Source organism: Heterocephalus glaber, unplaced genomic scaffold (genome assembly GCF_053883595.1).
Source record: "Heterocephalus glaber isolate CG9 unplaced genomic scaffold, H.glaber_assembly_v1.0 deba00000676, whole genome shotgun sequence".
Taxonomy (NCBI): domain Eukaryota; kingdom Metazoa; phylum Chordata; class Mammalia; order Rodentia; family Bathyergidae; genus Heterocephalus; species Heterocephalus glaber.
Genome location: NW_028258156.1, coordinates 17,649,234 through 17,662,158, shown reverse-complemented (window position 1 = coordinate 17,662,158; position 12,925 = coordinate 17,649,234). Strand labels below are relative to the sequence as shown.

General features: G+C 41.2%; 1 protein-coding gene across 6 annotated transcripts in view; it reads right to left on the bottom strand.

Annotated features, from left to right (window-relative positions):
* Nucleotides 1-12,925, bottom strand: part of Dock4 (dedicator of cytokinesis 4) — a 445,644-nt gene that overhangs the window by 18,891 nt on the left and 413,828 nt on the right. For all 6 annotated transcript variants that reach the window (XM_087206716.1, XM_004839630.4, XM_004839627.4 and 3 more), the window contains 3 exons: nt 10,214-10,355; nt 8,706-8,872; nt 6,363-6,449 (listed from right to left, as the gene is read on the bottom strand). In XM_087206716.1, the coding sequence (XP_087062842.1) occupies nt 6,363-6,449; nt 8,706-8,872; nt 10,214-10,355 (396 nt within the window). The remainder of the gene's footprint in view (nt 1-6,362; nt 6,450-8,705; nt 8,873-10,213; nt 10,356-12,925) is intronic.

Genomic DNA, 12,925 nt, shown 5'->3' with positions numbered 1-12,925 from the left:
GGATGGCGCACAGTTGGGAGTGATAGAAAACAAGGTAATCATATACACTCAGGATGCATTTGTTGAAAGAGAGACAAATAGAACCATAATGACTCACTGTCACTATACAGGGGACCTAACTGTAAAAATGACAGAAGTGCTCTTCAGATGTATGGTGTGGAGACGGTGACTGTCATTGACATTCTCTTTGAAGAGAAGGTCTGCCAAGTAATTCAGGCTCACAATAAGCACAGTTAAGGACTGGTTCTTTCAGTTAAAAGAACAAATTACTAAGTTTTAAAAGGTCACTTAGATCATCCTAGACTTTATCAAAATTAAGAATCAATATTTGTTAAAGATATTATAAAGAGAAAGGAAGATAAGCCAGAACAAATGAGAAGACATTCTAACATCTATAACCATCAAAGAGCCCATCTGCAGAGTATACGATTCTTAACAAAACTGTATAAAAAGGTAAACAAGCTAATAAAAAAACAGTCAAAAGAGTCAAACACCCACATCATAAAGGAAGAAATTCAAATGGCCAGTAAACTTATGAAAAGATGTTGCGTCTCATCTGTGATCAAAGATGTGGAAAACAATACCACAGTAATATACTACTAAACATCCACTGTAATGGTAAAAATAAATAAGCTACTGACAAATGAAGGTGAGAATGTGAGTAATAGAATCTCAATTCCAGCTGTTGGAAGTTCAAATTAGTTCATTCACTTTGGAAAATAGGTGAGGACATCTAGATATATGTAATATATACACAGCCATATCCACATTTATATCCATCTTATGTTCCAGAAATTCTACTCCTAGCATATATTTGAAGAAAACCTGGAGATGTATACAAAGAAACATGTACTTGTTTCTAAAATCTGTACGTCCATCAATAAGTGAATGCATAAACATGCTGAGTATGTTCATACAATGGAACGGCATACAACAATGAAGAAATGCTTCAGCTGTAAGTAACAACAAGGAACAATACTACAAATGATATACTAAGAAATAAATCTTAATAGGACATACCCAGTTTGACACTGTTCCATAAAGTTCAAAACCAAGCAATAGTAAGTTGACTTGTCTAGGGAGGCGGAAATAGGTGACACACTAAACACAGGAATGGACTACACCTAGGGTGAAGAGCTGGAGTTGTAATTGGGAAAGGATGCAGGGGAGGCCATTAGGATGCTACTAGCAATATTTTCTTTCTTGATCTGCATGTTGGTGAATGGGTATTTACTTTTTAATTATTTGTTGTTTTTATGTCCACAAAAGCTAAACTATAAAGGAAAAGTCTGAGAAGTCTGGTTAACAACATCAGAAAGTAGGTAAAATGTCTCAGAAGGTAGAATGGTGGCTGCCAGGGGCTGGGGAGGGTGCTGTTTAAAGGATACAGTGTTTCCATTTCACAAGAGGAAACAACAACTGCCAATAGTTAACACTACTACTCTTCACTTGAAAATGTAGGTATGACAGAAGATTGTGTTACATGTTTTCTACTATAACAAAATTAAAAATATCCACCTTCATCTTTATAAACTCAAATACTATTAATGGGACCATTTTTCTAAAATGTAAACAAAGTAAGACATAGTAACACAGGCAAAGGATAACAACTTGGAAAAATATTTCCAACATGTATTCCAGACAAAATATTAATATTTCTCAAATACAGAAGAAAACTAGGCAAACTGTATGATTGGTAGAGTCACAAAAGAAACAGAGTAAACAAATATATCCTTTTCACTAGCATTCAATAAATTCCAAAAAAAAATCAATCTTAGTAAGATTATTTTTGGTCTATCTTTGGAATGATTAAAATAATATGGAACAGCTAGTGTTGGGGACAATTCTTCTTTTGGGATAAGAATAGTTATCCCTTCCAGATAGAGCATAAATGGACACATCCCATCACTGATCCATGAATCAAAGGTGAAACTGGGGATGTTCTTTGACATATTAGTTCACTTTTAAGAAAGCAATTCTAAGGAGATTGTCAAAGAAGTGTGTAAAGATGAGTGTATGAGGAATGTTCGTCAAAGAATGACTCTTCTCTAGCTTGAGGACTGTGGCTGTGATCTTCTTGTTCGCTTTAGGTTTCTCTGCCCTTTTAGTGGGGAATGTTCTTAGAGGACAGAAAAGAAAACGGGTGGCCATGTCTTATCTCCTTGTCAACAGAAGCTTCAAGTAACAGGCTAAGAACATTGCTAGCAGAAAGACATGTATCTGCGGAATACTTTTACCAGGAACTTATTAGCCAAAGGATTTCTTAAAATAAAATAATTAAATCCAGAATGCAGGAAGCATGATTAGGAAATGTCCTCGAGGAGTTTACAACAAACTATCTGGGGTATAAAATGGGATGTTTCATAATTTCCATTTTGTAATTTAAATGTGCCCCTTACATGAGGAAACTCATTTAGACAGCTCATCTATGATTCTAAATTATTATATTCATATGGATAGAAGGATCCAGCAGATGACAGGTGATGTCTTGGAAGTCTTTCTGCTTTACCTGAGCGTGTAGATTGTCTTCAAATTATTAGTAAAGTTTGATGATGAGAAAGAGTGCTGATTCACATGTCTGATTTGACAATCAGATCTTGTGTATTAGCTCAGTGATGGCCTCAGGCCAATGTGAAGAGTCTCCCATAGGGCAAAAATGAAGAAAATTTAATAAGAATAATAAATTTAACAAGAATAATTTAATAATAGTAACTGCCATGGATTAAGATCATAACAAACATACTTTTAAAACCATGGCCCACTGATAACTTTAAAAATAGAACCAATCAAACAAAAATGATCTGAAAGTTATTGGTTGTTTCACATTACCATTTTGAAAACTTTAAATTAGGGAAACAATAAAGCATTATACTTTTTTTCCTACAGCTCAGGGTAGTCAAATAGTTGATAAGAGGACATTTCTTTTTATAGAAGTATTCCAATGAAAAAAAAGAAAGATGGAATTATAATCCTATCATCATTTTTCAGGCTTAAAAGATGAATAGATTTGGACCGTGATGATCAACAGCTGCCAATATGGTCTTACTGCAAAAACAAAAGCAAAACAAAATTTTATCAAACCTCTAGCTCTAATTAACAATTTATAAGCAATGTAGGCAATAAAGAAACACGTTGAACAATCCCACGGGGATGCTGTCTGCAAAATCCAGATTTGAAACACTGCAGGATCAACCACCTTGTTTATTCAACAACAGTAACAACAAAAAAATTCAAGGAAAAAACAAGTGATTCAGGGAGAAGTTACAGAAGGTAAGACTTGGTAGACACTTCAAATGGTAGTCCCTATGATCCCAGCAGTCTGGGAAGCTGACACAGGAGAACTTCAAGATTGAGCCCAGCCTGGGCAATTTAAGAAAACTCTGGCTCAAAATTATAAAATAAAAATTTTTTTACAAGGGCTGGGCACATAGCTCAGTGGAAAGGCCCTGGGCCCTGGGCATTGCAAAAAGAACAAAAGATGCAGTGTGTAGCCTTTATTTAGATCTAGAGTCAAACAACAGAGTTAAAAAAACAATAAAACAGACTTGGTGAAGTATGAATGAAGAGTGAATATCTTAGGATCAATGAATTTATGTTACTTTTTGAGATGTGGTAATGAGATTCTGGTTATGTTATTTTATAAATAAACATACTGAAATATTTATAGATGGAATGGTTCAAAATGATATCATGTCTGAGATTTCCTTCAAAATAGGTGAGGAGTGGTGAAGTGCAGATAAAACAAAACTGGCTTTTTGGATAGAGATTGACACGAAGTGAGAAGTAAATCAGGTTCATTGTATATGCTCTCTATTTTTATAGGACTTAACTTCAGCTTAAAGGCACACAGGAGGCCTCTCAGGAGGTCTGTCCTGCAGTCAAGTTCAGGATTGAGGCACTAGATGGCGCTGTCGGAGGGGCTGCTGAGGAGGGGCTGGACCAGGTGCGTTCTGGAAGTACAGCTACAAGACTGATGGATATGCAGTGTGATGATATTCTGTGAATGGACTTAAAAAGTCACTCCTTATAGATTCGAAATTTACATGTTTATTTTGTATAAAAATTTTAAAATGAGTTTACTTATTAATCAAAGAAAAATATAGAATAAATTTTTTTTAAATGCTGAGGAACTATAGGTTCAAAGGTTTAATGTCTTAGAAAAATCTTATTACCTATTCTAGGCCCCTGATTTAGAAAATAAAGGTCCACAAAGGACCCGAGGTCGATCCCCGATACCAAAAAAAAAAGAAATCTTCTATAGGCCAGGGATTTAGCTCAGTGGTTTCATCGCCTGCTGTGCAAGCGCAAGGACCCGAGTTCTATCTCTGGTACCAAAAAACAGAACAAAACAAAACAAAAAAGAACCACAATTTCATGGGAAACCTTACATGCTAAATGTTTCAGCATTTAGAATTTTTCTATTTTAAAAAGATAATATAGAACGTACATGGTATACTATGTAACCTGCATCAGGGCTTGGATGGTTTCCTTTAACAAAATACATTAATATTTCTTCAGCAATACGCATGATCATTCATGCTAAATGAAAGAAAGTCAGTGAATGGCCTTATACTAAAAGAGCTTAGGTGTATAAGCAAATGAGTTTTATAGTCAAACTTATAAAGATGTCTGTTGGTTTTCAGATTTTTCAGATAAGGAATTTCAATTCATTCTAATAAATATTTATTGAGTAGCTAGCACATATCCCTGTTCTTAAAGACTTCATACAACAGGAATTAAACCAGTGAGTTCAGTAGACGGAGGGACATTCCAGGCAGCAGGAACCAGGGAACAATAGGACGGCTGCAAAGAGTAGGCTGCGCTCAGGGAACAAAACAGCCAAGTTTGATTTGTTCTGACAGAACATACGATTACATATTCGAATAAAGTAGGCAGCTGATGTTTGAACGGTTGTGTTTAGTAATGCTCCTCTTATCATTACCAACATGCTGCTTTTAATCAGCACAGTGTGCGTGTGTGTGTGTGTGTGTATGTGTGTGTGTGTCTGTGTAATGTGTCAAGGGCTAGGATCATGGAGGAGTCTTCACAGAATTAACATCCTGGGTCCTGAGGATCTGAAAAGGTTCTGAATCATAAATGCAACATGGCTGACTAAGAATCCCTCTGTGGGTTGGGCCCAGGCCACTCAGTAGGAAGTACAACCGTAAGACTTCTGAGCACTGTGTCTGCCAGCCTCCTCTCTTCCAGGGAAGGCACCAGGGTACATCATATAGACAACCAGCTTCAGGGGACACTGCATTCAATTTGTTTAGGGAGCTGTATTGCTTGGCACTGCTGAGTGAAAAATCCTATTAAATCCTTAGCTTCATCAAACATGACAAGCTGGGTTTGAAAGTTGAGATATTTTGAGTAGGACAAGCCATCCTAGAAAGACAATTTGGGCAGAAACTGCCCTTATTCATTGAAAAAGTGGGCCTGTTACCTAAACAAGGTAATGCTTACACTATATTCTCACAATCAGCACATTTTCTTTGAGACAGAGGACTGGTCTCAGCCATAATGGGTGTGCCCAGGGAGGGAGAAGGGGTGCGTAGCTGGTTACGGCTGCCTGAACCTCTTGCCTCCCGGTTCTCTACAGCTGGGATGGAAGCTGGGGGTACATCCGTGAGCACTGTGGACACCAGGCTCTGTCATGGTATCCACTGATCTCCAACTGGGGCTCCATCCATAACTGCTCAGTGACTGCTACGTCAGCATCACACCACCCCACCCCACCCCACCCCCACCGACTGCAACAGCATAGACTTCCTGTGTGTCCCATACAGTGCTGCAGCTCACATTAGCTTCATTTTGACTATGAGGGAATCAAGGCCGAAAGACATTAATATAACGGGCTCTGAAATCAGAAAACTCTGGGTTGGAGTCTATTGTTTTTAAACACCTTGTTGTGTGGCCTCTGGCAAAGGCCTTTAGCCTCTTGTTAAAATTTATGAATACTGGGAATGAATAGACATCCCGTATCTCCAATATGATGACTAAATGAGACAAGGCAGGTAGCTTTCTAGGTGCTCTCTGGCCACTCTGGCCACAGTGAAGGTCACCTAGCAACCTAAGCAATCAGGAGAGCTGGAATTCCAGTTCTTCTTACCCAAGGGCCTGAGTAGTTTTTTTACACGCAGCAATCATAGTTTTCAAGGAATTCCTCTGGCTGAATGGACTAGGATGATATTGCTGTTCACCATCACAGCCTTGGTAATAGCAATCACATCATAAATAATCACTAACTTACTATGAGGGAATCTGCGGACTTTGAGGCAACAGCAGAAGCAATTAATATCTGACACGACCCCAGGTGAACAGCTGTGATGAGAAAGTATCTGAAAATGAGCCCTGATTCTTACCACTTCACGCTTTTCCACTTCAAACCAGCGGGAAATGCCAGGTAAGCTCTGTACCAAGTACAATGATGTTCTCTCCACCCAGAGACTCTACAACGTAAACACAAAACAAATTAAGTCCCCAAGCTGCTCTGCTTCCTTGGCAGCAAGTTATGATGAATGTGATCAGGTTTGCTTATTTCTGTTAGCTTTTCTTTAATCTTTAATCTTCTATTTTTTTAACACTCATGAAGCCATCACAGTAAAATACTGCTGGAGCTTGTGGCAATAATTCCACTGCATGCTGTCTGAAACCTGTTTCTATGTCGAGCAAACAGGCTCTGACTTCAGAGAGCAAGCTGCAACCTAGATGGGCCATCATATTATTTTCTTCACTGTTTCTCTAAAATTCTGATTTAAACTCTCTTTCCTCCCCCGGGTTTAGACATTGATCTGGAAGAGGTCAAGAGTATGAGAGAGTCAACAAAAGAACACAGTAATGGCATCCTGACTCCTTCCCCACCGCCATATGCACTGTGCCACATTTCTCGTTCTGGTGAAGCCCCAGCTTCTTTGGTCTGAGATGCGGCTGACTGCAGGCTTCTCTTTTGCCAACCTGCCTTCGGTATCTATGCCTCATCTTTCTTATTTTAACCAACTGTATTCCCAAGAGGAGAAGAAACTATAAAATTCCTGAAATTGTGCCATTTTTTTGAAACAACACCACCAACAAAAAAATGGATGAGGGCTTTCTTTGCACCAGCCAAGAGCTACTGGCAGAGACCCTGTGACAAGAGCTTGCAGTATTCTGGTGGTGACAGGATGGTAGAGCTCAGAGGCCAGGGAAGGGGAGGTCCAAGGTACGGAGAGGATGCAGCTGGTGCCGTGCTGCAGGAGGAGGACAGCAGCTCCTGGTGGAGGTGACATGTGAGCTGAATTCTGAAGAGTGAGTAGGAGTTTGCCAGGAGGAGAGTGGGGGAACTGCGCAGGCAGGAGGAAGCCGCGGCACAGACTCGGTGACAGAGGAAGAGAAGCTGGGTGTTGCTGGAGCTGAGAGGGAGGCTGAGTGGGTTGTGATGGAAACAGGCGGGGGCGGGGGGGCGTTTGGAGCCAGATTCCGTGGGCTGGGAGCACAGGAGTGAAGAGCCAGATTCACTCTGTTTTGCCTCAGGGAGGCTACTGTATCACTGATAAATTAATGGCCACCAAAAAATGTGGTGTGGTATGAAAAGGAACACAGAGGGCATCAGAAGATGTGGGTGCCAATGCTGGCCTGCTGGGGATGTGCACGTGACTGAGCAACTCAGCGTCCAGGCTCCAGTGCATCTCTGACTTGCTGTCACTACGAGTAACTGCAAGGAGAACTGCCTCATCACAAAAGTAAAGAAGAAGTATCCAGAACGGACTGAAGTGATGACAATCTTTCCAGTAATGGCCCAGTCGTGTTTCCAGGTGTTCTCCTTTCCTTGCTACTTAACCCAGCAAATCTCCTGGCACACACGACTGCTCGTTCCTTGGCCCCCTCAGAACCCTGTAAACCATCGCAGCCTCCCCTTCCAATCTCTTGGCTGTGAGTAACACCTGGTGCTTCTGGGAGCCCTGGAAACCAGCACTGAGGCAGGACTGACACACAAGTCAAGATGCGGATCATGACAGTGTCGGGAGAACACTCCCGGTTTAAGTCTAGAACATCTGCGATGAAAGTCGCTCAGCCAGTGAATCCCTAATAACAAGCTGATTTTGCATTTTCTCACTGGGATGCAAATATTGACTACTCATCTCACCGTGCCTCTGTGTTCAAGGAAAGGGAAGGTTATAACTTATGTGCTGAACAGTCTGGCTCCTGGGCCCCAGTGGGGCTGTGGGAACTCTTACCTTTTTTGGCAGGGAGCACATAGAGCTAGCATGGCATATTGGAACTACAGTATGGACAGCAAACAACACACACAGAGGCCAACACTAGCTCTCACTCTGGGTTTTCACAGAAAACCCAATTACACATTGTTCTAATGAGAAAAACCAGCAAAAGATAGCACGGATCTCACCCAACACACCCACAGTCCACCCACCCGTTCTCTGCTCAGAGCCCTCTTATCGATCCCTGGCATTAAAACTGTCACAAAAAGGTGACTTCAGGTCCCGTTCCCAGGCTCAGTGGGTCACAATTCCTGGGCTGGGGGCCAAAAATGTGCTTGGCTACAAAGCACTTCCTGTCACTCTGGTACAGAGCAGAGGCGGAGAACCACTAGACAAGATTTCTAGAGTCCCTTCTGGTCCTGTCTCCTGACATTATCCTGAGTACTTATTTACCCAGGGTCTTGCCCAAGGAACTCAGTCTAGGCAGATATAAGAAAGATGTCAAGGTACCTTGAATTCATTCTCCTTATCTTTCGTGCCTTTGTGAAATGGTCTGTCATAGCGGAATTTCCAAATGTGATTCACTTTATAGAAACTTTTGATATTGTCCGGAACGCCCTCTCGCTGCAGGACCTCTTGGCTCTCTGGCATGGGAGTCACAGCATAGATCTGCAAATCTGGGATTAAAGAGTCAAGGAGGGAACCCAACTTGGCAAACTTCAAGAAGTCTGGCTCGAGCCGAGCTGTGCAGAGAGAAGAGGATGGGTAACAATCTGGTGTTTCCATTTTGGTGGAAGTCATTTAAACAATTGCCAAAAAGATGCTAAGAACACACTTTAAATCATGTTTCAAATGACAGGCCTCCCTTAAACCAGTTCTAGGGAAGCGATTCTTGACAAGGTGTCAGTTTGAGATATCTACAAGGCCTGTGAAGTTATGTATCACTGATTTGGGGGGAGCAGGCAGGGAAAGTCTTACTCTTGGGTACTCAGAATTAGAATATTCCTAATCTTTGTACATGAGCCATTCTTACATTCAGTCTGTGCATGGCCCTCTTAAATTTATTGCTGGTTTATAACAATACACATGTTCTCATGCAGCCCTGACCAAAGACAGCACTCAGAGCCCTGCCTCACACTCACTTCAGCCTTCCCTTAGGTAGTACCCATTCTCTCAGACTGGGGACTGACAAGCAGAGTGTTTGACTGCAGTTGATGTTTTACAATCTTACTACAGGAGCACTGTATTTACTTTTATATTTAGCCCTTCTTTTCTAATCAAAATACTTGTTTTCATATAATTTTTGGTTTCTCTTGCATTTTATTCCTGTTCCAAAATGGTCTCCAGCATTGTCACCGAGCCCATCAGGTTCAGATACTGGCAGGGATTCCGGAAGAGTGCCCAGGGTCAACCACTTCTCTCCCTAACATCTATGCAATTTCAGTTGTTTTTGTTCAGAAATGGGAGTGTGAATTACATGATAATTATTAACGTCTTCCAGGATGTCACAGCTAAAGGCCCCCTAAAGATGTGGAGGTAGTCTCTTCCCCCTCCCTCCCTCCCTCTCTTCCTCCCTCCCTCCCTCTCTCCCTCCCTCCCTCCCTCTCTCCCTCCCTCATTTCAGAATAAAGGTATCACAGGAAAAAGGAGTGGTTGATGTGCACCAGCAAACACAATGCTAGCATCTCCTCGAAACAAAGTACTTTCCACAGGGTGTGCTGGATGAAAGCTGTTCTAAGGGAGATTACCAAAAAGGAGCTTTAAAATCAGGGTTCAGATATAGAGGAGTTTTAATTAAAAAGGGAAAATTTCTTTAACAGAATCTTTAATCTTTTCAACTGACATTGCGATAAGAAATAGAATAATGACAGGAGATAGAATAAGTTCAGGAGGAACTAAGTGAAAAATCAGGATGATGAGAATGAGGGAAAGCAAGAATGTGGCTGAGGAAAAGGGCCCAGGGGCGGAAGTGCCTTGTGGAAAATGCTGCGCAGCTGACAGCCGCCCGGGGAGGATACACTGAGCTTCCGCCTGGAAGATGGTCTCGTCAGGCTGGTTTGCATGCTGCATGGCGATGGCGTGAGGGAACTCGTTCAGCATTCTCTGCTGGAAGGCTTCCAGCCTCTCGTAGTCATGCCCTCGACACACAAACTCCTTATTCTGGGGGTGAAACAACAATAACAACAGAAATTAGAACTACATAACTGAGTGGATTCATTATAGAGAGAAGGCAAAAACGATGAGAAACTGACCGTGGGCCCACATTAGCACACGATAAGAGCAGCAAAAACACTGGGGACCGTTTGAAAAAGCAGCCCAGATATCACAACTGCAGGGCAAAGACTGTGAACTTCATTTTCTATTACTCCTTGTAAGACTAGTGAGGTCCTCTAGCCAATACTCTTGCATGTGGCACCGAGGTGTTTGAATCCCTGAGCACCAAAGGACTTTAAAAACAAAGCACTCGTGTTCCCTCCAAATGTCAATGAGCACATGTACTTAAGATGATTTTTATAAGCTGGATATTAAACTCATGCAAATAAATTCACTATTTAGAAGAAAAGGAAGTAGACATAACAACTAAAACTGCATTTCCATGGAAATGTGTTCCTCCTGAAAGCCTCTGAGATCAGCCTTAACTGGTCCACAGCCTTCAGGGAAAAAAGGCAGGCCGAGCCTGGCTGTATTCCAGCTTTCAGAAGCCTCCGAGCCCTAGACAGCTCAGCTTCCCGGAGGCAGGAATCCTCCTAGCTGGCCTAAGCTAAGATTCAGGAGTTTAGGGCCTTGGTAATGTTGGATGCATTCTTGTTTATGTTTTGTTTTACAGTACAGTAAGTGCGTGTGGGTCAGGAGTCTCTCATGCAGGTAAGATGCTGAAGGGTATCCTTGAGGCAGGCCAGAGACCTGGAAAGACAGGCAGGTTTTCAAAAAGTACCTTACTAAGCTGGTGAGATATGAGTGAAGTCTATTTGACAGCTTAATGCTCATGAAATTACAGTGTTGAGCACAGACAATGAGTAGGCAGTCTGCATTTATTTTATTTAACCCGTACAAGCTTGAGAGGGAATCATGCACCCCGATTCCATTGCCTATGTGGGGAACTGAGGCTCAAACACTTGAACCACTTTGTCCAGATGTACTAGGCAAAAATCAGGACTAAGTCCCAGGCCTGAGTGCTGGCTGCTCTCAACACAGCCTGGTAAGTTCAGGGAAAACTGCCGGGAGCCACTAAGATCAAAAACAGTTGTCAGACAAGGAGTGAACAGTCTGTGTTTTGGGGAGCTAAGGCCCAAGGGGTTTTCCAGCTTTTTGAGGTTCCAATTATTACCCAAAATGCCCAAAGGAGGAACTCCAGGCCCCAGTGAGAGAGTTAGAAACAACTCGCTGCAGACAACTGGAAAAAGCAGGGCTCTGAGACCACATCTCACCTTCCCACAAGACCCTAAGTGAATCTCAATCCTCCGAAAAAATGCATGTTAAGGCAGACGCTAAGAAATCAGGACCGCAACCAACTCTATACTTCAAAGTTTCTAGAAAAAAGTTTATCTTCTGACACAGAAAAATTGGGTCCCATCTGCTGCATTTAAAAATTTCAATTCAAAAGACAGTAAATTTCCTTCCTAAAATAAAGTAAAAGACAGTACATTCGCTTCTCTATACCATAACAGTCCTAAAGTAAATATCTGAATATCTTAACAATGAACTATTTTTAAAATAATGATTACATATACAACAATTTATAAAATCAGAGGAGTTTCTCAAAGCACATTCAATGGTATCAGGAAGGTATTCGGAAATAAATTATAGGGTTGGCTCTGATATTTGATTTTCCATCAAAAAAGAGGAATGAAGTATTTGCCTCCATCAAAATTCTGTTTTAAAAATCACAACTTTATTGAGATAAAAGTCACCCTTTAAAAAAGTGCGTTCAAGGTGGGTGTGGTGGCACATACCTGTCCCCGAACCTACTTGGGAGGCGGAGGCAGGAGGATCACAAGTATTAGCCTAGCCTGGGCAACTTAGCACCTTAGTGAGACCCTATTTCAAAATTAAAAAGGGGCTGAGGATATAGCTGGGTGCAAAAGCCCTGGATTCAGCCCCCAGTATCAAAAAAAAAACCCTCCAAAAATCCCCCCCAAAAAAAAAAAATGCAATTCAGTGGTTTTTAGAATATTCAGAGTTGTGCAACCATTAGCACAATCTAGTTTCAGACTATTCAGCACAGTCTCATAAAGAAACCTTGTGCCCATTAGCAAGTACTTCCTATTACCCTTTATTTCCTTCAGGTCCTGGCAAACTACTTTCTGTTTCTATGGATTTAGCTGCTATGGAATTACACAATGTAGCCTTTTGTAACTGCCTTCTTTCACTTATCATAATATTTTCAAGGTCCATTCATCTTGTGGCATGGGCCTGTACTTCATTCCTTTTTATTGCTGAGTAATAGTCCATGATATAAATACGCTACATTTTTATCCATTCATCAGTTAACAGACATTCTCCTTTTTTGGCTGATATGAATGCTACCATGAACACTTAGGTACAGGTCTTCATTTGGACGCATGTTTTCAGTTTCCTTTTGTAAATACCTAGGAGCAGATCTGCTAGGTCATATCGATCATTACTCTTTAAAGAACCCACATTCTATGACGGGAGAAGATACTTAGATCATATAATTGTATACATGTATTAACTTGAGTTTTAAAAATTATCTTTACATTGATCAAACA